This window comes from Dromaius novaehollandiae, chromosome Z (assembly GCF_036370855.1).
Source record: "Dromaius novaehollandiae isolate bDroNov1 chromosome Z, bDroNov1.hap1, whole genome shotgun sequence".
Lineage (NCBI taxonomy): Eukaryota > Metazoa > Chordata > Aves > Casuariiformes > Dromaiidae > Dromaius > Dromaius novaehollandiae.
In genome coordinates, this window is record NC_088132.1 from 31,754,089 (window position 1) to 31,781,321 (window position 27,233).

At 41.9% G+C, this 27,233-nt stretch overlaps 1 protein-coding gene and 1 long non-coding RNA gene across 3 annotated transcripts in view; both read left to right on the forward strand.

The window, feature by feature from the left end:
* Positions 1-298: 298 nt before the first annotated feature.
* Positions 299-8,261, forward strand: LOC135324829 (uncharacterized). Its single transcript, XR_010386083.1, has 3 exons — positions 299-615; positions 7,196-7,276; positions 8,087-8,261. It is a non-coding gene; the product is annotated as an uncharacterized LOC135324829 (long non-coding RNA).
* Positions 8,262-9,904: 1,643 nt separating this feature from the next.
* The window catches only part of LOC135324832 (leucine-rich repeat-containing protein 2-like), a 60,835-nt gene continuing 43,506 nt past the window's right edge, over positions 9,905-27,233 (forward strand). Inside the window, exons 1-2 of one of the 2 annotated variants that reach the window (XM_064501793.1) lie at positions 9,905-10,363; positions 19,578-19,723. In XM_064501793.1, the coding sequence (XP_064357863.1) occupies positions 19,599-19,723 (125 nt within the window). In that variant the 5' untranslated portion in view covers positions 9,905-10,363; positions 19,578-19,598. Of the gene's footprint in view, positions 10,364-15,127; positions 15,149-19,577; positions 19,724-27,233 lie in introns of those variants that run through there. The other variant, XM_064501794.1, reaches the window with a different exon arrangement.

Genomic DNA, 27,233 nt, shown 5'->3' on the forward strand with positions numbered 1-27,233 from the left:
GTGCCATGAATGTGTCAGAGATTTGTAGTAACTTAAGAGATCCTACAAATTTAAGTCTTATCTTAGCCACAGTTCTATTTGCAATTACCAGGATATAAATCCAGGCAAAATAATCTGTGTCAATAAATTTACTGTGAGTTTTCCTCTTGTGTAACTGTAAATATATTTAAATCCTAGAAGATGATTTGGACACTGTTAAATGATGCTGAGTTATAAAATGAAGTAACATGACTGTGGATGATAAAGTGCATGCCATCTCTTCTGGTGTACCAACCATGTACGAATGAAGACACAACTAATGGTGCTATGACATTCTTCTCAATCTTCTACTTTTTTTTTTTTTAACTAGTTTCACATTCTGCTGAACCGAATACAACAACCTGCTGCCACTAATGAGGGAAGTCTTCTCCCCCTGCCTCTCTGTTTTTTCCTTCTCACTCCCAGCTGAGTGGTCCAGCCTTGTCCACCGGGCTGGTACTTGTTGGACCCAACAACCTTACACTAAACTGATTCGTCTCACAGAAAACTACCCATATATTTTGCTGGAACAGCTTTCTTCTGGGATAAGGAAGAAGCTCACTGAGAGGAACTGATCACTGCCAGAGCTGGCACAAGGTAAATGGTGGGAGCACGCAGCTGGGAGGAGGGAAAGACTTAGGTCCAAAAACATGGTAGCAGGACCTCACACTTTTCCATGGAATGGAGCTATTAGGTCAGCTCACCTTGTCCCATGAAATCATGCCTTAAACCCTACATTTAGACTTGGACTAAATGCCATCATAGAGAAACGAGGCCTGCAGACACTTGTATTTTCTGAGTGTTTTATCCAAACTTCTTCTTCTGGTTCCTATCGGGGGCTCACTTTGCTCTCCACTAGTGCAAAGCAGGCCCTCCAGCCCTGAATCAGTCACAAAGTGTCTTTTCACTTCTTTTTTCTTAATGTAATTTATTTTCCCTGCTCCTTTTTTGCTTGCTTGGAATGCAGATCTCCTCAGATCTCTGAAATACAGTGTTCCAGTTAGCCTTGTCAGAGCTAACTGAAAACTGTTTCAACACAAACTGCCTGAGAATCAATGGCTATCAGAAATCAGCCTTTCTCTTTTTCTAGCACCCACTGCTTGTGGACACAGAGTAAAGTGCTGCTTAAATCCTTTTCTTATTTACAGAGGAATGTGGGCTTTTAATTGCTCCGTTTTCCACCTAGTATGTATTTTTCCTAGTACTTTTAGCCCTGGCATCCCTTGTTCTTCGGTAATTATTGCAAGGTCAGGCACTCTGATAGAGGCCTCCTTCATTTAGCTGTCACACTGTTGTGGGTCAGGGCTGTGCGAGCCGCCGCACAACCCTGCAACACGCCCCACACGCACTGGCTTTGAGCGAGTACAGGTGGGACGTGAGGAGAGGGCTCCTCACTTCCAAAGGAATGAGCTGCCGGAGCCACTTTTTCAATAGCGCTAGCGGAGTCTGATCAGTCGGTGAAAATTGCTGCCTGACTGGTGCCAGCAATAGTGGGGGGCCAGATTCAGAAGGGCCCCGAGCTGTGAGGACCTTCTTAAAAGATGCTCTCGCTGCAGCGTCTGTCAGCATGATCCTGCTTGGATACTGCCTCTTATTGTTGTGACATTTTTATTATTTCCATTGTGGAATCTGAGCACTTCACACTTTTTTTTTTCACTTTCCATGTTAGAAGCCTGTAATTTTGCTGCTACAGATCATAAATTCTGATAGTCCTAGTATAAATGTACAGTTATCTGTCATTACAAATAGTTAAAAACATAGCAAAACATTTCCATTAAAGTTATTGCCATTCTCTCTGATTTTTAACTTCCAGAGAAATGCTTACCAGATCTAATTACAAGTTCACTGTATTAGAGTATTTTCCATCTGAGACATTTATCTATTAATCTGCAATACTGTTACTAAAACTGTGCTGAGGGCTGGACTTATTAAAACTTCCCTTCCAAATCAAAATGATGGATGTGGGTTTTAATGGGACAGTTCATTTAAACTAATTAAACACCATTTAAACTGTTTTTAAAAATCATTACATTCTGCTAGGTTAATTATTTTAAAGTTATTGTTTAATCTGTACGAATTGCCCAGACAGAACCAGAGTCCTTCATCCTTTCTTGCAATTTGTCATCTGCCATGATAAACTGTGTTGTCTTCACCTGTAATTACCTTCTGTAATTGCCACTGCCCCCTCCTGTAATGCTTGCTTGACAGACTGAAAGATAATATATATATATAATGGCTGTAGCACCTTTAATATTTACTGTTACCAACAATATGAAGCTCAGCGCTTTGAGCTGTGCTGATAAAGGATAATGTTCTTGTTAGCATGCTGCTCATGCAGAAGCGGCTGGCGTGGAGCTCTCTATCTGCACATCCTGCAAGCTCTTCAAGTGCCTCTCCCATCCCGACGCTATGGCACGTGACTGGTGGTGGGGCTTTGTGAGTACAAAAATAATTGATGTATTGGACTGGACAAGGAGAGCCCAAAAGGGCTATTAGGACCAGTGTTAGCAGTTACCCTCAAACCCAAGCACCTGCCAAACCCATTTGGCTTCTGCTGTACAGACTGGTGGGACACTGTCCCAGGCAGGACACCTGGGGATGGGGGTCTCCCCTCCAGCCTGCACACAAACCCCAGTGCTCCCCTGCCCCGTGGCTCTGCACAGCATGGGATATGCACTGTGTGGCTCTCAGCCAGATGAAGATTTATAGGCTAGCAGGGTCAGGAAGATTGGCAACTCCATCCTTGCAGAATAGAGCCTCTTTTGCCAGGTTGTATTCCACTGCTCTTAAATATTTGATTCAGTGGCATCTACGTTCTGTTAACCAGCCCCGTGAGTCATGTGCAGAGGGAAATGCCTGTTTCTGAGTGAATTACCTTATCAATATTAACGTGTCTTAAGAACATTCATAAAATTAAAACTCCTCCTTTGGCACCTCCAGGCCTTCTTTCTCATTCTTGGTCTTTGTATTTCTCCTCCTTCAAGTTAAAACCCAGGAGTCGGTATGAATGAAAACCATTAACAACCCAGCAGACTGGCACAATTACATTATTTTTCTTCCTTTCAGGGCTCTTCCTGAAGGTCTTTATATTTACAGTGTTAAAATGGCATCTTTTGAGGCTGAACTTTTCTTCGGTGCAATTTCTTTCAGCTCTGTCTGTAGTAGAGAGCAGGATGTAAGGCAGGGCGAGAAGCACTGCAGAATTAGCTCGGGTCTGACGGCACAAGAGCTACAGTGAACGCAGACTTTTCATTACAACCCTAGATCAAGCTTTATTGCCCTAATTTGAGCTAGCTTCTTATGCGGCACTATAGATGTAGAAATTATCCTTGTCTGACAGCCCTCTCGACTGGGCTGCAAGTGTGTGAAATCTACCTGAACCGTTGCTGACATGTTTATTAGGTCATGCCAGTGTCATCTAAATTTAATCTGTAATAAGCAGGATGACACTGAGTTGAGAAGTCACGCAGTAATTTTTTTCCTGTGCTTATCTGAAAGTTCCTCTGTTGGACAAGATCACGCTCAGGTCCCCTCTCCCTCTGCTCATAGTTTATAGGTATGGATTAAAACTCCTTTTCCCCATAGCTGTACCTTACCTTATAAAGTTATGATAACAATTTGGCAAAAGCTCAGAAATATTGTGCAGCTGCCGGGGGTAGGGGGTGACTGCACATCAGCAAGAAGCAAGTTTCATAAACTCTCAAAATGAGTTTTCCATCAAAGCTGCCTGGGTTACACCTTCGTTGTTGTTAACTCTTTCTTCTGGCTCATGCACAGGCCACGAGGTGGCTCCTGAGCCACCGAAACAGCACAACATCCTGGTGTTTTTAGCTAAATTGAAACTGGTGCCAGCCAACCTCAAAACGCTGTCCGCAAACGGGCTCCAGAGCTCCATCACGGCTGCAGAGCCCCCAGCGCAGCCAGCGCAGGGAGGCAACGGGCAGCGTAAGGGCGTCTGCTGTCCCGGTGGGGGCCAGCCCCTGTCATGGGTCAAGTGCCAGTGTTTACTGTGACCTTCAGGTCTGTGGTGAACCGCAGCAGCCATGTCTCAAAATAAGAGTTCAGCTTGCTTTAATTTACCATGTGTCGGAACGGCAGTCTGAGCTCAGATTACACTTTCTCCCTTGTAAAAACAAGAGCTGGCCCTGGCACTCCTGGACAAGTCTGTTTTCTGATGTCATGGTTTTTCCTCACTGGCTGACCTGACTTATGTGACAGCTCCATCAGTTCTCATGAGGAAGTTAAAATAGTCTTTTGTCAATCTTCTTTTTAATTCTTAGGTGTCTCCACTCCTTTATTTAATCAAATTCAAGCTTATTGCCCTTGTTTTTAGGCCCTGCAAAATGCAGTTCTATTTTCTAATTTGCCTTTGTGTCTTCTCATGACAATTAACGCCCAGCATGGGTTATTTAGAGTGCCTACCAAAAGGCATGTTGGCTACAACAAAAATAGGTTAAATATCAAAAGTTGCGTATTGGAGAGCTCGTTAGATAACTAGCAGCAGTCCAGGATTTAAAAACAATACCTTGCTTGATTAGAAGACAGCTTTTGCTCCCCTCTCCCTTTTTTTTTTTGCTATAGCTTGTCCTCACACACAGTGTTCCTCCAACAAAACTACTGATTGGTAGCCTAGTAATATGCACCACATATTGTGTATGGGACTACTATGGGACTGTTGCAACAGGGCAGTCCCACCACAGAGAATTACATATTCTAGTTGCTTATTCGTACATGTATTCTGCATAATATACTGCCCAAGGAGATATTTTGTCTGAGCCTGCATACAATATGTAGAGATGAAGGGAAAAAAAGATATTTGTATTTGTCCCTGTGTAGCAGTATTGCTGAAGGCAGAAAAACCTCATGGTTCAGTGCTGTGTGTGCGAAGGAGCTAGGTGTCCTTGTCCTTTGGTCAGCAGATGGCACCATTTGTTTCATTCTTAAAAGCAGCCTCTTCTGCTGGGATTTTGTAATGCAGCAGGTCTGCAGGAGGGGGCTGACAACTATGTGCGCTGCTTCATTGCAGGCTCTGAGCAGGGGCGCTTCTTTGCTTTTCTACAGTGGATCACAGTGGAGTGCGACGGGACATGAGCCATACATCTCTGAGGGTCAATGGTGAGATGTGGTCTTTGCTGGGCCAGTGAGTTGCTTCCCCCGCTCAGACGTGCTCCCAGAGTAGGCTGCTATGGGAGGGTGTTGTATGTGATGGCCGGTGGTCTCTTTGCTCTTATGCCCTGGGTGGGCAAAGGCAACTATAAATGGAACAGAGCTTTCCTGCATTTCCTCTTCTTTCCCCAGGTTTAATCTTTCTTGGGAAAAAAAAACAGGTTCATACCCCTTGATAGTGCTGCATTACACCTTGATGAAGATATGCACCCCTGGAAAGAGCTTGTGCTGCTTCACTGACTTCTCAGCGTGGCTGGACGGCTACGGTTCGCTCTCTTTAATGACACATCTAACGAGGCTGTCTACTGAGCCCAGCTCCTACCAAAGAGCCTCCTGTCCTCAGCAATTACTGGTCAATCAAATGTAACATACATCTCCTCTCTGCTCCTTCGCACCAGCGGGCTCCTGTGCCTTTGATTTGTTGCACAATTAAATGTAATAAGAGAGAGATCAATAGGTAACATGCCCATTATTTTGCTCAGAAAATGCTTCTTAAATGAGGTGATTCAGTTTGAATCAGGTACAAGTGTAAGTAGCTCTAAAAGGAGCCTGAGGTTGAGTAAAACTTGGCTTCTGCTTTACATCTTTCATGTGGAGGACTGATCGTGAAATGCTAATGCTATTATTATTATTGGTACTGATACAGTTCCAGCTGGGGATCTTTTATAACCTTGTAAACAACCCCCTGGAAGAACTTGCGCAGTCACAGCCTTGTTGTCTACTCAGCGAGAGTGGCAAAGGCTGTAGTGTCTTGTACCACTCTTGATTTTAAGTGCTGTATTTCTTGCTCAAAGTGCCTGCAAAATCTTTCAGGACATTCTTTCTCTGATGATTTTAAGGTCGTTGCACATTTACTGGAGGGCGATTTACCTCTAGAACAGCTTCAACAAGCTGAAATGATTTCTAAGACATTTTAAAAGTACTGGGGACAACTCTCTAGTTATTTCATGGTCTCTGAGAGTCTCTTAGTCCCAGACCACTTGGGAGCTGTGACTATTGAGGACTCGTCTACTGTGTTGACAGGGTCCCTGACAAAGTCTCCAAACACAGTGGCAGAAGGAAGGCTTTTTCAGCAAAGCGATGCAACTTCACCCAAGAGCCATAAGCTAAGTTTGCTGAAGCACCTCTGTGGTAACATAGCTAAGTCTGCAGGAGAGGCTTTGTAGCACAGATGAGAAAACAAGGCAGTGTGACTCACAGCCCCAAATTACAGACATTGTCTGAGACTTTGCCCATGGTACTAATTAATGCTCCAGGCACATTTTAGCGTAGCAATCTCCGGGCTGTAGCTCTGGCAGGAGTTATAAATCGGGTCTTTTCCTGGGTGCCCACTGAGACTGTGTCAGAAAGGGCTGACGCCTCCAGACTGAAAGGTTGTCGACATAAGACACTGTCCAGCCGAACTGAGTTTTAACGGGACTTGTGTATTCTGCAGTATTATTACAGCCATTCTGCAGCTCTGGCAACTCTAGATGGATACCCACATGGATAGTATGAAAACAAAGCAACAAGTAAAAATATTTTGGGGCTAAGGGTTTCACAGCCCTGTTCTAGTGAATGGAAAATCCGTATTGCAAATTCTGTCTCTTCTTTAGCCAGGCTTTGTGTCAGTCTTTTCATGGGATTAGCTTTGTTGGATTTTATGGGAAATGTGTCACTAAAAAGCTGTTAATTGTCATGCACCTGTATTAAGACCTTCCTTACAGTAGATAGTTTAATGACAGCTACAGTAGCAGCAATGCTGTTGTCAGTCTTTGTTGTGTGAAGTGTTACTGTGATGGTGCCCATGCTAGGCCTGTGCGGGAACCTGTGTTACCTGGACAATCACCTGAATGCCAGAAGTCTTCTACTGACCTCAATTTAATGGCATATTATTATCCAGATTAGAACAGAGAAGCAAGAGAAAACGAAAATAGCTATTGCAATTGTGTATTCATTATTTTTATATATGTATTTTTATATATTATATAAATTATATTAAATATATAAAAAATATATTATTTATTAATAGATTGCGCTGACCTCTTTGTTGACCTTTACTTTGTGAGGAGATTTCTCCCTGCAAAGCGGCATGCCAGAAGAGACTCTTCAGGTAAAGAAAATTTACAGAATCTGTGCTCCAGCTAGAACAGAAGTAGAAAAAAATCCCTTGGTCTGTATGTTGAAAGTCAACTCTCAGTTACCCCGGTTAGATTATCTGAGTTGTGGACTTATTAGTGGCATGGGTAGAGCGCTGTCTCAGGATGGTAGCAGGATTAGACGAGCGCAGTGATGCATGACTGTGGCTGTATTGCTTTCAGAGTGAGCCTGTCATTGGAAGCAATATAGCTGCTGTCTCATGGAGCAGCTGCCTGCACACAGCGACAGCTTGGGTATTTTTGCACACCCTTCCCAGGACTGGGATGCCAGGGAGTTCGGCACAGGCCCTAGCTCCATTTGGAGTTTGCTCCAGTCCAGTGGGGCTGATCAGCTCCAGCAGCCAAAACGGACCTGTGTCTTTGTGAAATGGCTGCCTTGGTACCTAGTCCAGGAAGGTGGTTCAGCTGAATGCAGCATCGTTGCAGGAGCAGGCAGACCCAGGCCAGGTGTCCCGTGCTGGCTGGCCGAGGAACACTTCCTGGGGGCACCACGGCAGGTGGTGCAGAGCCAGGCCTGAGGCTCTGCTGAGGCCAGCTCAGGTCTGGCGCTGCTACGCTGGGATGCACGATGTGGAGGATGCCCCAGGGACTTTGAGGAATAGCCTCTGTCAATCAAGCAAGCCTTAAATTGGGTCGGGCCTGCCAATAAGTTTGGCTGGATGCAAACGAGACTTTTGCCTATTCACTGAGCTGTGCTGTGTACTTCGCTAGCCTTTGTGTCCGGTATCTAGGTTGTTCGAGCTCTTCCCATTACTTTCTTGTAGACCAGCTCCCCTATTAGCTCCAAGAAGAGACTGCAGCTTGACTGGATTTGTGCAACCTAAGATGGAAGACACTCTTTGGCTGAAGAAGCTGGTTTTGGACACACTTAAGTATTGAGTACTTGGCTTACAGTTTTCCTTTTCCTTGATCTTTTTTGTAAAGTACACTGAGATCCGTCATTAAAAAGTATTATACATTCTTTCTGTGTTTCTCTCAGTCTCTGCTGTCATTTTTTACACATCCCCACGATCTCTCAGGCCCTTCCTCAGGTGTTCTTCCACCTCTGGCATATCCTCCTTTAGAAGATCAGCCTTTTTCCCTAAAGGTACAGGACCTTTCGCCTTTCCTAGCCAAAAACAGCACCTGGAAAAAATAGCAACTGGCAGCGTCTGAAACGAGCTGGAGATCATATCTTTCTCAATATAGTAATTTAATTTTATTGTGCACCAGACACGAAAATGTGGAAACATGTTTTCCTAGGCACTGTACAAGAAAGGAGGAATATGGAGTGTGGTTTGGATCAGGAGAGGGACATATTGCCTCTGCTCCACGTTACCGCGGTGTCTTGTTTCCCCTACCAATGGCTTCGTCAGCTCTAGCCGCTGACATTGGATGTGCATCTCTGCTACAGGAAACCCAGACAGCTATTTGGCAAAAATGTGTGTGTTGGTGGGCAGATGTACCAGATGATAAATGTAATTTGGGCATCTCAGACGTGGTCAAGGCGGCCAACGTACTTTTTACCACCGTTTGTGAAACATAATGTGGCCAAACTGCAAGTCCTTGTGAAGCAGGTTCCTCAGGCGGGTCACCAGGGTGGCGAAACACATTGAATCGAAAAAGATCCAGCCGAATCCTGGTATTTTCTCCTTCATGCTTGAAGGCAAAAGGGAATTTTTAAACCTGAAGTTCATGATTTTGCCTCATTTCCCCCTTCCTTTGGTACCAGTGCGGTGTGATTACAGTGAAAACACAGCAATGTAGAACTGGTATCTGAAGTCTGAGCCAACAATTACAGCCCAGCTGCTGTAATTAATGCTTATTTTTACTGGCAGTGATTAGTGATAAACATAGATGGTTGAAAAATCCCAGTTCTTTTTAATCAGAAAATTAAATAATATTTTAATTGAAAAGCAGAACTGGGAAGGAAATTAAAAGCAGCTTTCAAAAACATTTCTGAGGCAAAACTTTCTCTTTGAAAACACCAGACTCCAAACCGTTTACTGGAAATATTTCCTTTCTTTCCACTGTGAGGCGAGGATCAGATTTCTGAGGACTAATCCGGACGGTATAATTAAGAATTAATAGGCGTATTTCATCAAAAACGGGATCCCCAAATTTCAGCCGTTTGTACTCAACTGTCCGGGTGCCGCCAGTCCCCTCCGCCCCCCCCGCGGTGCCCCAACAGCCCGGCCGCCATCTCAGCGCCGCCCGGGGCCGCCCTGCCCCACCACGGCCCCGGTCCGGCCCCACGGCGGCACCCGATGCCCCGTGGGCCTGGGGCTGCCCCTGCTCCCTCCGGGCCCTGCTCCCGCGGGGGGGGGGGCGGGACCGGGCGGCCGGGACCGGCCTGGGCCGGACCGAACCGGCCAAGCCGGCAGCGCCGCGGTGCCCTGACAGGTAATTTACCGAAGTTTTTCGTTTTTTTTTTCCAGTGGCACCACTAACAGCAGGAGCACCGCCATCAATAGCCAGAAGTAGGCAAAAAAAAAAAAAAAAAAAAAAAAAAAACAACAAACAAACAAACAAAAAAAAGCCACTGTCAGCAAGTAAAAGTAGACTTTGCCCTAAACCAGTTGCTCAGGGCAAGTGCAGAGCGAGCGCCTGAGCGTGGTGCCCGCCGGTTTGTCTCTTGCGTGCACAGACCTGTAGAGGAAGAGACAGTCCAAACCCGAGGAACGCAAACCGCTTGAGTTTTTTTTGATTATTTGTGCCCTTTTCCCAGGAAAAACCCTCAAGCCTGAGCAGCACTAGCTTTGCCCCCTTCCCGTAGAGCAAGTGGGATGCTGTCCCCTTAGCGCTGCTGTTTGGGTCCGGTGCAGAGTCATGCAGCGCAGATATTTCATCCCGCACATGTCTCGGCTGCACGGCCATGGATCATGTTGTCACTCTACAAATATAGCGTATTAGTACATCTGGAAGGGCAGTCACGCTGTGGGGCACGAGCAGGTCTGACTCACCAGGAGCTATGTTGCTGCTATAAACAACCTCCGCGTCCCAAATTAAAGAACCACAGAGTGCACCCGGGAGCGCTGGACACGCGTGTGCTTTGGTGGTAGGTAAGTGACAGTTTTGCTGGTGATAGAGTTTCTGCAGATACCGGGGAGGGGGGGTCAAAGTGGGAGTGCGAGCGAGCAGTTGTCTTCGTTGCTGTCACGATACGGATGTTTAAATGCTGATGTGTATGGGAAAAATAGCTGAAACATAGAGCATTAATCCAAAGTGGTATATTTGCTGGCTGTCTTTAAAGATGGTTAATCAGATTCACCCCGTGTGTTATTCCTCTAATCTAAATACTTTTACACCGGTGACAAATCCAAACTTTATAGCGCAGGAAAGCTTTCAAGACTCCTGCTATTTGCTCGCTCCATGACTCATTTATAATAAACCCTTGCTGTTACATCTCAAGGACATATGTTGGTGTGAGAATCATTTTCAATAACAAACTGCTTGGAGTGGCTGGTCATTTATCTTTGTTGTCTGTCAAAATTTAGAGCGGAATTTAAAAAGAGTTATAGAAGTTGAGCTTCTGAAGGCCACTTACAGGTAACCTAACACAGTATAGGAAATCTAACCTGCTAAATCTTTTGTGAACAAAGCCTATCATATAAAGTCAAATACTGTCATTATTGTTGTTGATGTTACTACTACAGGTCTTTATAGTCTGTCTAGCGCTGGGCTATGAAGATACCTATTACTTTCTGTAAGCTAAAAGGCTAATAGGAAGCTCCACTCCTCTCAGTAGTAATTAACGCAGCACCCTTGCAAGGATCAGTGATGGGTGATAACACCTGTTACCCAAAGAGACAGATTTTACCCACAAGTTTCATCCACTTGGCTCCTCTCTGACAGCAGGTGGAGATGGAGAACTATCCCAAGTAGTATCTGCAGCTGGAAGATGTGGCTCCGTGCTGCTTGTGCCTGCCCAGGTTTTGTGGGGAGGCGAAGGCTGCGGGCAGGCAGGAGTGCTGGTGAAACACATCTGCCAGCTTATGGCTGTACAGTGGGGTTTGGACCACGCTAGCTCAGATAATTTGGCTACTGAAGTGGAATAGTTGAAAATAGCATCTTCCCTTGCTTATCTATAGTGCATCCTGTCTTCTTAAACCACAGGATTTGACTGCTTAGGAACTACCTGTGAGCATTTTACTCACCATATGGGTAAAATGATCTTGTATCTAAGACCAGAAGTGACTGTGAGGTTTGCTGTTATAGGTCAGATGTAGGTTTTTGCTCTGCTTCTGCAACAAAGGAAGTTGCAGGTGATACAGCTGGATTCTTCTCAGATCACTGCGTGGTAAAGGTACCCGCGGGAGAAGAGGATGTGACTAAAACTTTGAGGGTCTGTGGCTATTCTCAAATAGGACAGGCAGCCTAAAGTGATTTTTAGGATGCAGTCATTTATATAGATAACTCCTCTGGACATTACACAGAAAGGTAACAGTGGTAGACCCAGTACCTGAGGATGGCCCAGGTCCACTGTCCTTAAGATGAGCGAGAACAAGTCAATGAAATGTTCTGCTAAAAACACCTGGTGCCATAAAATAGGTATGAGAACCCTGGGACCTTAATTTTCTGCTTAATTAAGATCATCTAATTGTAGCTGAAAGCCTCCATTTTTTGTTCCGATGCTGTGTGTTTTTATTTGCCATGGGTCTTTGTATAAGTAATTAAATGGGGTTTCTGTAATCAATCATAAACACATGCTGTAGCCTTCCTGGCCTCTGTTGCCTAACCCCCCACCCATCACGAGTATTTTTGCATGCCTACAGCTACATTTATATATTCAACTACTTTTAAAAACGTGCAATGCACTTTTGAGGTGCTTGTTTTTCCTTTGACAAGAAGCAGCCCTAAAATACATCCCCATTTCAAATACCTTTCAGTACCTCAGGCCCTCCTCAATCTTATGAGAATTAGGCTTCTCTTCAGTAATGTCGAGTGAAAAAAGAGCCTGGGATTATGTCACAAACATCAGTCCGGTGTTTCATTAGCTGCGTTGTCAGCGGAAGAATCACTTTGAATCATTATTCAGCTCACTGAAGGGCTAGGGGAATACATCTGTAATAAATCCCCTTGCATATGTAACATCTATCATGCTTGATGGCAAACATATTAGTGCTACAAGAGTTGAGGAAGTATAAGGAATATTGTAATTCAGCTGCTAATTAATCCATAATTAAAGACCTAATTAATGAATAACCCTGTGAAAAATTGTCTAAAAATCAAGATGTGAAGACTGCAGTGATAAAAGGGAATCTTGTTTGGGAGACTGGTTAATTTACATCTCCAATATGAACTGACTAATGAAAACTGTCAGTGAGACATTGTGCTGCAGCACTGGACAAAGAGAAATACGCACATAAAAATATGTGGAGGCCAAGCTCAGGCTTTGCATGTCTGTATTCACACATCTCTTTAAATTTTTGATGTTTATAATTATTCCTACCTGAAGTACGAGGAGGAGGTTAAGAGAAGAAATCTTCTTTACAGTCCTGATATATAAGCAATGGAAAAGTCATTTATTTGAGTGTGAAAGAGGTTGATAGCAGCTTTTGTTTTTAAAAGCCTCTTTTATAGAATGACTATGAGTACGAAACTCAAACAGAGCTTGTTTCATCAGAGCATTTAGGGTTAAACCCTGCAATATGCAAAGGCACTAATTTCTGAAATTAATTTTGGTGAAAGCTAGACTAATTAATAGCTCGAAAATGTCATTGTTTGTCTGTGTTTGTTTATCTAGGAGCAGGCTGACTGCGACTGTGCTCTTGAGAGAGCAGCAGGGAACATTTCAAACTCCCAGACCATCTGGGCTTGCGTCCAGGTGTCGGGACTGCTCTCCCCAGCCCTGCAGCAGCCTCTCCCTTTCCTCTTCTGTTTACTCCGTGGCGCAGCAGCGGCGTTTGCTGGATCTCCGCAGACCCAGGCCTTTGGGGGCACCCCTTGTGCTCCTGCCCACATGCTCCCCGGGACGAGATCGCTTGCATATGTGATCTGAGTTACCAGCCGATTTGGATCTCTGGCCTGAGATGCTGCTTGGCGAATCTGTACATCTGGCAAGCCTCGCTGCAGGTGAACCAGCAAAACTAGCGGGGAAGATAAACCCCTGCTGGTGTAGAACAACAAGGAGTTGTTACCAGGAGCAAAACTAGGAAGGGAAGCGCGGCTCTCTGCTTTGCATGTCCTCTCCTGCTCCTGCAGTGCCACCGTAAAGCGCTGCCCCGCTTACAAGCTGTGCACAGTAAGCACAATAGAGTTGTATACTCTGAACATTGTCACCGCTTCTGTTGCTCTTTCAATCACAACGTGTTTCTGTAATTTAATCTTTCCTTGATAACGCAAGAAAGAATATGTTCTGCTGCTATCCAAATGTCAGGTTCCCTCTGAACACGTGAGATAAATGACTTGATCATTCTAAAGCACACGCTGTGTGAGGGAGCTTATTTCCTAAGGAATCGTTTGCAGGGTTGGTAGGAAACATGTTGCCCACATTTTTCCCTATGTAATTTTGTCAGTAATATTCATGCGAGTGCATCAGGTCTCCCAGAGTGGCTACCTGAAAGAAGAAACACTCAAGCTGGCAAGGCTGCTGAACAAATTGAAGAAACCAAAACATTAATTTTTTGGTAACTCATGTATAGCAGCGAAGGGAAGCATACAGAGTGCTGTTGATGAGGGCAGCCAAGCTCCATCCAGACTCTGGAGGACTGTAATACACTAAGATTGGCTGTATTAGTCATATCAGATCTCTGCTGGACATTTTCCAGACCCAAGAGAAGGCACAACTCTTGCTCTGCTGAAAGCACCGTGTGCAAGCAAGTTGGCCAACAGTAGCATGGATGAGAGCTATGTTTGGAAGAGGCTAGGATGTAATGTAATATAGGCAATACAATGTTAGCTTATGACAAGTTGTCTTCAACCCACCCGAGACAAGACAGAGATAACTTCTGTAAGCAGGGGGGAGCTGTGGCAGCGCTGTAACCAAGGGGCAGAGATGTTGATGGCTGCAGGCAGCAACGGGGCTTAGGAGGCACGGTACTAAATACCTGTCTCCAGTCTTCCTGATGGGTTGATAGATCTGAAGTAAGTATATCCTTGTAGCAACAACATGAATAACAATAAATAAAGATTATAGACATTATAGGGTAGATACCTTCTTTTTCAGTCTGTAGTTTTTCAGCACCCTGCACAACAGGTTCCTGTGTATCATGAGAGCTCCTAGGTGCACCTACCACACAAAGAAGAAAGTCTGAGGTGGGTGCTAGAGAACTGTCTGGATAACTTCAGGTGAGTTTTCACAATAAAATAAAATAAAGGATGGGATAAAAATATTCAGTGCAGATACTTAAGCAGATGCTTTTACTGGAAATAACATTTGGCATTAATGTTCCATCATTTCAATAAAATGTGTGATAAGCATCATCACTTAAATTTTGCTCTTTTGCCACCACATCCTCCAAACGTGTAAGTCTGTGAGTATCTTTACACACATAAGAACTCCCTTTGATTCTAATAGGCCAATTTATGTGTTCAGTTAAACAAATAAAAAGTTTGCAAGATTGTAAAGGAATTCTGTTGTGTTCTTTTTAAGACCAGAAAAACAAGTCTGTAAAGGCTTTTACTCTGTTCCAATGCATATAGAGATAGCATATGGAAATCAGAGAACTAAAACCAGGCATTGAGAGGAGAAGAATAGTAATGTGTGAGCAAGTACTTCTCAACCCCAGCTATCCCAGAAATGCTGAAGCTCAGAAGAGGTTGTAGTATTTAGGACTGAAAGTACAGTCCTGAACAGAGAAATATCAGTTCCTGGTTGCTTGCTTTAAGGTGCAGAGAGAGGAAAGGTAAGTGTTAAGGATTCTTGTATTTTACTGATGGAAACTGGGCAAGGCTGCAGATGAACTAGACTCAGTTGAGCAAGAAAAGGTGTAATGGCTGTAGGGCTGAAGGGTTGGGGTGGTTCTTTTTTTTTGAGTAATATATGGAGAGAGGGAATGAGAGAAGTGAAAGCGGACTTCTGTTTCTTTGCAGTTAGTTCAAGTCTCTCTGGTTCAAGCTTTAATATTGCTTTGTCAAACAGTGCAAGTGCTTATTTCTATTGGCTGTTATTATCAGAAAGCCCTTTTTCTTTTAAAATTAATTACTTAAATATATAGTACTTATAAATACAGCCTCATATATAATGTGTATCTTTCTCTGAAGGGAAGATCTTATAATACTTTGTTAAGGATTTTTTTTTTTTTTAATCAGCTTTGTTTCTGAGCTAACTGTTGCAAGAAAGAGTTAGATAAGAAATCAGTCTGGCTTCCCACTATGTTACTTTTTAAGGCTATTGATTAAGGTTTTGTAGATTACTTCTCTGGAGGTGTAAATGGCTAGGGATAAGATTATCTGCTCCCATAGACAGGCACACAGAGAAATGTTTTTCCCACAAGTAATTCTCTTATAAATGACATCTTTGCTTTCTCTTTATGTTCCTGAATCCTTTTTTCCCTGGAAAGCACTGTGCTTTCATTATTGTACATTACTGAAGAGCCTAGCTTTTGTGATTTATCTCACTAATAACACATAAGACTGAGTGAACATTATAACAATGCATCATCTAAGAAAGGTGTGCTGATGATCTACAGCATAATTCAGATGTAGATGTCACCCAAGGAAGATGGCATTAAGCTGCAAACTCAGCGTGGTTGTGAAATAGGGCTTTGCAGATGCTGGTGATGCTTGCTTCTCTGGTCAGGACTTATCCATGATAAAAAGGTGGCCTATTTCTTGGATTAGAAATAAATTGTGTGTGTGTGTTTGTGTGTGGTTTTTTTTTTAACCTACTGCTGTGTCAGTAGGTCAGGTTAATCTCCACAAGTATGACCAAAGCTTGTTCTTGATGAGCTGGTGTGAATATGTGGTGTGAAAGAAGCAATGCTGAGTGACGCAAGGATGGGTAAATGGGGAAGTCAGTGCAGGAAGGGGCTGAGGAAGGGGAGCACTGGCTGCGTAACCAAATGACCTGCTTTGAGCAGGGGGCTGGACGAGGTGACCTCCAGAGGTCCCTTCCCACCTCAACAAGTCTATGATTTGTGATAATGGGTAAGATGCTTGCAGTGATGATAATCTGTGAGAAGCCTATCTGTGGGAGGGAAGTCAGGTGTGGGCTATCAGTCAGATGGAAGGAGGGGACAAATTGGGAAGGAGCCTATAATGAGGCATTTCTCTACCCAAATGTAACTTCTGCCTATGACTAATAGATTATAGCTTTGGGTTTTCCTGCACAGGCTTAAGCTGATGATTGAAAGGAACGGATTGCTGCATGTGAACTTCAGCAAGTACAGCCTTATGTATTGCTAGGCTCTGAAATTAGTGTTGGTAAACGCTTCCTCTGTCCCAAATGCTTACTGTGCGTGAGTGAGCACCCTGAAGGAGCTACACTTAGGATTAGATTATTCTAGTCATTGCCTGCTTGCCAGGGCAACATCTTGTCATCAGGAAAATGTTTGCATCTGAACTTTGAGGAAAATTGTTCTGTCTTCATGCTTGATCCTTGCTGTCTTTGTTTCAGACCAGGATAGGAGGAAGTAAGAGCCCTGTGAGGTCTGCAGGGTGACCTTTCTGGAGCTATAGATGGCAACAAACTTTAACATTTTTCCTGCTGGATGACTGCTGAAGCTTTCTGCACCATGTGGTCTGATCAGGATTTGTGGCTCTGTTTGTTCTGAACAGATTAGTCCTGAGAAGTTATGATGGGCACCTCTCACCTCCCACCCATGTTCCTCCTGTGGCTGATTTTACAGTTGGAGAGGAAACCCTGATGCATCACAGTTTAATCCAGTACGTGGATAGAAGCCATACAAAATTTTCCATCCTCAGTGTCTAATAAATCAGCGTCTCAGTAAAGAACAGATGACTTAACCTGGGAGACAGGAAGGTGGGGAACAAGTCAAGGAAATGGAGTACTCTCACAGTTTATTCAGACTTTGTGCTGATTAAGGCCATCGAGCTCCAATAGAGGTCAAGTGTCCAGCTGCCACTTCACTGTCTCTCAGCAATTCAACTCCTGCAATAGCCTTTCTACCAAAACATGTTGCTATGAATTGGTCTATTAAAATGAATTAAGTCCTGCAGAGTGGCTGCTGGTCTGCAGCTACTGTGAGGGGTCAGTCCTTGCCACAGGGTTTCTCTACTTGGGCAGTGGAGGAGTGTTTTATTTTTGGTGTTGAAGAGTTTCCTGTAAATTACTAGTGAATTCGGTTTTGGGATGGTGCATCTGATTATGAGTACACCTTCCACCATGAGTAAGGTCACTGTTCTCATTACGCTGCTATTAATGGGGTTTTGACTCTGCTGCTGTCAGCAGCTGATTTGAGATATGCTGGGAACTATTTGAGGGCTTATTGTTAGGGCTTGTAAAGATAAACAAGCAATGGAGCTGCTTTATGAACAGTAAAAATAGCAGTTATATAAGCATCCTAAGTTATAAAAGATTTTTGTCCTACAAAAATACTGGTCTCGAACCAGTCTCTGTGCTAGTATTTAGAGGCATTTGGGATGTTTCTTAGTGAGATGACAAATAAGGAGAACAAGTAGGAACCTTTTCTTTTGGTGTACATCTGCATAATTATTTTTAATTCACCCTGTGGTGTGATGAGGATGAGGGTGTTTTGCTGGCTCAGAAGGGATTGTCCCTTTGTGTTAGGTATGATGGAGATTTATACGTCAAGAGAAACAGAACAGCTATGAAAAATGTAAAGAGGAAAAATGCAGAGGAGAGAACTTCCTGCTTAGGCTTATGACAGAAGGACAGATAATAAATGGCCCCGGTGCAGGGACACAGAACTTGGAAAGAACGATCAGAATAAGGTCTGAGGGAAAAGTAATAGCTAAAAGCTTGAAAATACCCAATAAAGGTAGGGGCAGACTGCTTTTTCAGTGATCAGTTGACATTCCAGTGGGGTTTTCTTCTTTCCGTTCTCTATTTTTTAAGCTAATGAATGGTATAATAAAAGTGGCATCTAATGAAATCTTAAAGCTTAAGCTTAAACTGATTTTCCTCTTCTGTGTTTTTATCTTGGTTGGGAGCAATTACTTTTAAAAGACTTCAAATTTCTGCTTAATAAGACTTCTTTGTGGTAGTACGGTGAACCATTTTATGAAAAGTAAGTAGGACAGAAATCGTATATAGATAACCTAGCTGCATTTCATAATAAAAATTGGGTTGGGTTAATTACATTTTCACCAGTGACTCCAAGAGCTTGTGTTAGTGATCCAGTAAGTGGTTTGCTTCCTTTGTTCGTACTGAGCCATCGCCACAGATTGTTAAGGGACACCTTGCTGCCAGTCACCCTGTTTTTCACAACATGTAAATCCAAGGTCTTCTCCTTTTGTGGCTGTTAAAGATATCAGTGTTTTTTTTTTTTCCTTAAATAAAAAGATAGTGCTCATATCTGCTTAAGCTTGAGCTTAACAATTTACTTTTAAAGGGAATAGGAACTTTGTCAGTGACTTCAGTAGAAGCAAAGTACCTGCAAGAAGTTTGTGTCTCTGTGGCTTTAACTGATAAAGGAAATGTGGTGACTTAGGCTTCAGTTCAGCTCAGTTTGTAACAGCATGTTGAAGATAGGCTGGAGCCTTAGAACTGCGGTAAGCCTTCAATTGCTGGAAGGCAATTGAATACCTACTCATAAATGGAGCCATGTTTCACAAACCTTATCTCTGCAATAGGTAAGTTATCATTGTGTGTTATAGGGCTGGTCTTTCAACTCCTTTCACAAATAAGCATCTATTTATGCAAGCAATTCCACTGAAACAGGATTGCTTGGATACCTAAAGACCAGTATGGTAAGATGAAGTGCTTTTGCGTGCTTTAAGATGAACAGTTACTTTGAGCTCTCGTTTCACTAGTACTGTTGCATAAATTTTCAGAAGTTGTTAAAAAAAACAGAGTCCTCAAAGCTATTTTTATCAATGATTCTTAATCAATTTCACGTTTCTTTGCAATTGTGTCTTTACCTTGGAAAGGGAAAAGTTGAAGGACTCTGTAAAATTCAACAAACACTTAACCATTGCCATCGATTTTATGTAGAAGCCAATTGTATGCTACATTGATTACTGCAAGCACAAAAACCTAGACAAATTGGGTAAGATGGAAGGCATGTATTTTGTTACTATTTCTTATGATTTTTTCCCCAGATAAGATTAAAGAAATGTGATGGTGTTCAGTTCTTTATATTTTTGTCGTTACTTCTTTCCTGAAGTGCTCACGATGGCTTATTATTGCAGGAGAAACTTCATGTCGACAGCATGGGACATCAGGTGATAATATTTGACTTTTCTCTCATAAGAGGGCTGTGGGAAACTCGAGTTAAGAAGAATAAAGAACGTCAAAGGAAGGAGAAAGAAAGATTAGAAAAGAGCTCTTTAGAGCGGTAAGCCAACTTTTTTGTTACTCTTTTTTAACTGAGTCCATTAACAAATCTGTCACTATCATCATGTATAGTCAGGTGATTCGAACCTTAATTTGTTGGGTTTGGTTTCTTCATTTCTTGCTGCCTCTCCTCAAATGATTGTAACAGAAATGATGCACAAACTATGCTTATATTTCATTAGTCCCTACACTTTCCTACAGATTGTGATTTATTTTGTGATTTTATTTATTATTGGGTTTGGTTTTACCAGATCCCAAATCCTTTCGCTTCTCTTTTCCATCATAAGGGTAACACTCACAACAAACATTTTCTACTCCTCAGCCTTTATCAAAGGGAAAGCTTTGATGTTTTTGGTGTTTTTCACTGTTCTACTCTTTAGATCTAATTTGAAGAAAAAAATAATGCACTTCGTACTCTTATGCTTTTTATATGCAATATGGAAGTGTTTCTTATTATGGAATTCATGAAAACATAAAATTCTATACTAAGAAATACTGTAAGTCTTTTGTTGAGCTGACAGGAGAAGCAAAGAGGAATGAAATAGACACATACAATTGCTCTTAAATAGGAAGGAGAGGGCAGAACAAAAGAACTATCAGAGGAGTTTTCTCTTGTCCAAGTTATTAGAGAAGCTTGAATGTAATACTTACACTTACTAACCATGTTATTGTTTTTATTATATCTTATTTATGGTTTGTTTAAGCAATATTTTGGTTTCTTTATGTTCATCCCCATTAGAGACAGTGAAATATTATACTGTGCTGGCAGGGTTGGAAACATATGACTTACCATTTTTTCCCTTGTGAGAAGAGAACAAAGCCATAAAAAACACTTTCTGCTTTAAAACTGAAGTGCCCAGGGTTAAACAGTGCCCTGGCTGAAGGGCAGCACTGAATCTGGGTGCAGTGCTTTGGCTGGCTCAGGGAACCCCATTTATGGATTTATTGACCTTGTAACAGAGCAGCTGGGCTAAGGGGAGATCAGAGTTGATATGAAGTCTGACCGCCTTTCTTACATCGCTTTTTTCTTTAAAACATCCAGTGTCATAATTTTGATTCCCTCTTGCCCTACCTCAAACCTGCATTAAAAAAAATCCAAACCAAAAAAAAAAGGAAAAAGAAGCTCTTCTCCTTCAGATTAAATTTGCTAGTAGAGGTAAGCTTTCCCTTTGATGAAGGCTGAGGAGTAGAAAATGTTTGTTTTGAGTGTTACTCTTATGATGGAAAAGAGGAGTGAAAGGATTTGGGATCCGGTAAAACCAAACCCAATAAAAGCTCATTGCTGTCCCAGAAGCTATACTGAGAAGTGGCTTTGTGTAGTTCTGTGGTAAATGAAGCAGAAGACTCTGCACTGCTTCTCCATGTCAGCTAGTGGCTCTCGCCATGCCATTGCAACGGCCTTTGTAAAAGGACTTTTAGGAGGAATGCATGGCTTCTAACAGTTCACGGGCACCTGCAGGTCTGAAAAGTCAGTCGATCAGAGGTGGCTACAAATGCCAACACCTCTCTGCCCCATTTTTGTTGGTCTACTGGTACCAGAGGTAACTTCTAACTTAACTACTACAGAAATACTGTACATAGGGAACTTCTGTATGCAAGAGGGAAAAGAAGGTACCTCATATGCTCCGAGGTAGCTATTTCTAGCTGCCATGTCTTTTGCCTGTAGTGTTGGTTAAGACTCAGACTGTCCCGTGAGTTATGTCTTCCGTAAAAACAGTATGCTCTCCCTGCCACTTTCATCTGTGGTTGTTTATTTCTAGCCATTCCTTTGGGTAAAAGCATGAAGCTTGGTGGCCTATTCTGTCCTTTTCCATTAATGAGGTTAGGGTATGATGCAGGGAAATACCAAGTTGCAAGTGTGCTTTCAGCATTCACAAAGGCATTTTGTTTTCGTTCTTTAACTTGCAACTTGTATACAGTACCCTATCCTGCTGCACTTCTCCATGCTAAGCAATAAGGTGCCTCTCTGGTTAATCCTGTTTCTTTCAGAGTTCCTAGCATAAAGGATGAAGTACACCAGACTTTGGTCCTAGCTGTGAGTGATCAATATTTCCCTTGCTGAAATTAATGGCAAAGTTCATGTTCATTCTAATGGTGCTGGCATCACATAATGGATGAAGCTGGTAGAATAATGGTCAGAGTCATAAAAATATTGGTAATAAAATGCAAAATTCAGTTAAAAGAAAAATCCTTTAGGTCCTAAAAGTCAGATAACAAGTTGATGCTTTTCAGTGCTTTCGAAGGTAGGACATGATTTTGCTTCTAGCTAACTTAGAAGTATAGCTGAAACTTGTAATTATGATTAAATGCATAACAGAAACAATGTCTCCTTATGGAAATGTATTTCATTATTTCAGGGAGTTGCATGTGTGAGAAAATTATGCTATCCTATTCAGTGATTAAAATCTTATCACTCTTGAGTAGGTCCACTGAAATTAGTGCTAGTATTCACTGTCGGTTGAAAATAAATAAATATTTTGGAAAGGATTCTAATGCAAAATGATAATCCCCAAAAGACATTCAAACAGGCAGCTTCCCAAACTGAGGACTGCATTATAACATTTAAGATCCTAGATATTTACTTTTGCCAGCAGATGGAGTGAATTTCCAAGTAAGGTTGAAATTATAATAGAGTTTCTCTGCAAATACACTAGTGTAACAGATGAGGTTGGAATCTGGCTTGCTGAGGCTGCTGCTTTTTAACAAAAGTCCTGCTTTCCTCAAAGAGGCTCTAATTCACTAATGCCCTCGAGAGTATGCAGTTCCTCATCAGTCCCATTGCAATGTAAAATGACCTGGTAATATGCAGCGAAAGGTAGTAAGTGTTATTTGGGAAAAAACTCCGGTCAGCCTCCAGAGAATTTTGCTTGTCTTGGGGCAAGGTAATTTAGTTCATGGAGGTCAGTAAACAGTCACATATAAGATATTTCTCTTTTTTTAACTGAAGATTTTCTAAGAGGGAAACCTCGCAAATAAATGCAAAGCTTGAACCTTGTTTGCATTAATGGTGAGACCTTGTAAAGATTTGGGGAATTTACAGCTTCTGGAACAGATGTTTAAACAGCTGGCCAGTGAAACCTGATTCTAGAGAACAGTGTACAGAGACTATTGCAAGGGGCTTATATCTGGCTCTTAAGATATGAACACATTGCTGCAAAAATAATGCCAGAAAAGGGCAAATTTATCTGTGTGGGAAAGTCCTCATTATAGAAGGAAGTTTGTTTACAGTGCAGTTTTGCATTTCATCTTTTAGATTGTGAGAGTGCTGAACAATCTTGTATCCTCAAATCCTGCAGGTTCTCAGGCTAACTTGATGTGATATGTTAAATTTTCCCATTTATTTTTCCTCCCTCTCTCTTTTTTTTTTTTTTTTTTTTGGATGAGGAAGGAAGGTAAAACAATTTGTTAGATGATTTTTTTAGGAAGGATTGCATTGTGTTTATCTACTATTTGAAAAGCAGGTTAGGTAAAAATCGAGGGCTGGGCAATTAAGCAATTAAGTAAGGGAATGCCAAAACTGTTTGCCTGGATTAGCTGTCTAAATCTTAGCTATGAAATGGCACTGCCTTCCCTGTCTACCAACCAAACATACAGGAAAAAGAACAGTTTGTTCAGCCTCATGCTTTGATGTGTATCTTCTCCAAAACTTTCCTCTCGAGGGCTGTGTGCATATTACTTTTCTGAACTATGCACTTCTTGAATGTTAAAAGTCCAAAGAAAACGTTGAGTTTATAGGCAGAAAATAACTTATTTCCCTGAGAGCTTATGTGTTTTTTAATAAAATAGGTTTGTCTCTATTTGTCTGTCAAACTTTAGTGTTGTAATATATTTGTAGCTGAACTAAGATTTTATTTGTGAAGTTTATTCTCCTCATCAAAACCCAATTTGGAAATTTTTCTGAGCAAGCCTAAATCTCAGGCTGGGAGCCCTTAGCCCCAACCACAAATATTACACAAACTACGAGTAACAAAGTCGGTATGTAATCTGGCAGCAGTTCTGCAGCACTAGTAACGGCTTGTGTTATTTGCCTTTTGTTTTTATGCATTTGTGCAGACAGACCTTGCCTCTAATATAATGAATACATGTGGGTTGAGAGATAAGAGCTGCTGTTCAGCCACAATCCTTTATAACCCATGGAAGAGCCTGGCAGATGGGCTGAGATTGAATCAATGGAGTTGAAACTGGGGGGAAATGTTATTAGTCTGTCATTAATATTAGTCTGGGCTGCGCTCCAGTTTAGCTGTGCTGCTCTTCTGAAACTTCTGGAGGATTATTGAATGATCCTGCGTGGCTCGTGATTCTGATTTAAATGTCACTCAGGAGTGCTAAACTGGTGTCATCAAGTAGTGTCCTGGTTATTTCCTCCCTCCTGATTTAGAGGAAACAGTGCCATCTAATGAAACTTCATTCCCTTACTTAAGCTGCTTAGCTTTTTCTTGAAGACCTCCTAATCAGACATTTAGCAAAGCAGAAGGAAGAACTATTTATACTTTCAAAGAAACACAAATATTCCCTCTGGGATGACTCAATCCTTGCTAATAAACTTTTTGTTTTCCAAGCTGGTGACTCCTTTGAAGGGTACAATCATTGAATTTATCCTACAGTGATTATTTGCATCAGGTTGATTAGATCTGCGGTATTGTTGGAGAATCTAAAATGACAAGCAAGGAGCTCCCATGTCCCCATAAGGAAATACTGATTTATATCAAATCTTCACTATATATTGTTAAATCTCTTTGCTGTAGATATACTCCACTAGTGATGTAATGTTTGAGGAAGGATCACTTGAAGACAAGTTCATCACTAACCAAACCAGAAATAATTGATTACTCTTTCCCTGCTGATCCTGCATCTATATCTACAGTATAGCTTCTTCAGAGCTTACTGAAAAACAGCAACTTATTGGGCTGTAGTGAGATTTTAATAGCTTGGCAGAAATAACCCGTGCTCTACAGCATTTAAAGACTATTTTGGCGAAGTCGTACAGGTATGCATTTGCTTTACAGATACAAAGGTACCTTGTTTGGCATATACCTTGTTGGACAAACATAAGCAGATGTACTCAGCCTTATTAAAATTAGTGAGACTATTTGCATGATTGAAGTACTGAAATAGCTGAGCTGGAACATGAGATTTCATCTGGGTGCTATGTCCAGAAAAAATATTTTTCATATTCATACTCCCACCTAAATTAGGCTTAACTGAATTAAAACCCATTTCTTGAATATTGAAACTGATTGATAGTTCTTTCTTTAATACGACGGCATGTGCTTAATCAAGCTCTGGAGGAAGATCAAACTATTTTACTGCTGAACAGTTATAAAAAGACAAAGTTCAGGAGGGTTGTGGTTTTGCAACCTCCTCCCTTGTCACATGTGAAAATGTGTTCCTGGAATATCTGGAGCCTTTAAAGTGCCAAGACCAGAAATTCTTTTTTTTTTTTTTTTTTAAGAAGAGTATTAACATATTTAAAGGCTGCTTTTATCTGTGTATTTTTTTTTAAGTTTGCCACACTGCTTTAGATGTCTTTTCTACCTTTCCTGAGGATTCATGTAATAGCCTTTAGATACCAAAAACATGGTGGTAATTCTATTCTATCTGAGGACTGCAACTAAAGGAAAACCTAATGGTCATTATTTTCATAAGGCTTGTTAAAGAAGCAACATCAGCTCCATGCTCTGGCAATGAGTAGACAGCGCTGAGTAACAAACGTGTGGTTGAATAGACTCCTTTGGTTTGCTCTCAACTGTAGCATGCAAGCTACAGCTCTGTAACCTTTGTTTAGTGATATATATCAGTCTGTCTACCACAAGTCTCTCAGCTTTTTCCCCACTGGCATAAGATTAGAAGAGCATGCTGATAATACAACCAGTCACTGATTTAGAAGTCACACTTCCAGGCCAGGAAGACTCGTACTGGTTCATTTGGTTAATGTGTACCCCACGGATACAGTGGTATTGCAAGTGATTAGACCCTCTGCCCTTGGGATATATCAAGTTTTCATTCTGACATGTACTGTACACAATTAGGCATGTTTGCTGCATTATTAATTCACTTTCTATCTGTTCAAAATATACTTGTACATAATACCTGGTGACCATAAGAGAGCATTCTAGAAGAGCTTAGAAGAATGTGTTGCCATAATTTGATGTATGGATAAAAAAGAAATTTGACACAGTGTGTGGTATTCATGTTGGATTCCTCACCAGATTTAATTGTTAGTGTCTGTCTTTCTTTTGGGCAATAGTTCACCGACTGATTTGATTAAGAGTGTTTTTTATATACATTTTATCTTATTTGACTAACAATGTATGATGACCTCCTGAGACTTGTATTTTGTGCATTTTATCAATAAAGTGTCAGAGTACAACTTACTGTTTCATCTTTAATATACCTCCCTTCTTGCCCTTTTCCATATCCCCTGTTGCTGGAGAGTAGAAAGGGCTACCTCAGTCCTTCCCTCTGCAGGGGTACGTTGTGTTCCTGGGTTCTGCCTGACCCAGCCAGCACTGGGGTGTAGTACAGCAGCTCTGCATCTTGCTTTTTGACTACAGTTTTTGACCTCTTCCTTTTGTTTGTTCAGTTTTGTAAGGCTCTTGGAACTTATGCGGCAAGGAATGATTCACTCATTTCTTTGGACAAGTGAAGGGTAGTGAATACGAAGAGCATCTTGGGGTGAAGCTTTTCCAGTGCATTGAATTATGCACTGAAAGCAAATGTTTAGTTCTTTGGAGAATAAAGCAATTCCAAGAAATGAGAGGGCAGTTCTGCAGAGTTAAGCTTCACAGAGGGATGGAGAGGCAGTATGTGGAGGGCTGGAGGAGGATGTGAGAAATAGCAGTACAGCAGTGGTATGTAAAGGATTATTTCTAAGATTTTAGAAAACAGAACGCCAGGGTTTTGGTCCTTTTCAGTTTATGCTTTTGAATGGTTCAGATCCTTTTGTTGTTCTCTTCTTTGGCGATTTTAATTCGCATTTTTCCTGCCCACTTCACTTCCCACCTGCCTCTCATGGTAACAGAGAGCTTTTGTAACTAATTAGCTATGCTCCCTGGTAGAAGAGTTTTAGAAAACAATGTGTAGGTGTTTTCGGCCTATTTAGTTTTGTTATACTATATCAAAGTGTTATGTTCTAGCTTTTTCTAGTGACCTCTTGCTATGGCATTGTCTGCCCTCTATTGTGCTAGTGATCTCTGGGGTTTGGATGACAGGTTGAATAAGTAACTTCAACACTGTAAGTTGAATTGGCTTACGCGTCGAGGCAGCTGAAAGAGGTGTTTCAGCTTTCATGTCTCCTGATATGGAAAATGCTGTTATCTGATGCAGGCTTCCAGGCTGCAGCTGGTGGGGATACCCTTTGGCAGGGCTGTCAAGGGCAATCAGGTGCTCTACTCTCTGTCTCTCAGTATCAGATGCAGCATGTTGAAGGATCACAAAACAGGCTAAGCAGCTGTCTGGCCTAACCCATTTTCTTCTTGTCTTTGTTATATCAAATAGCTTACAAAAAATAT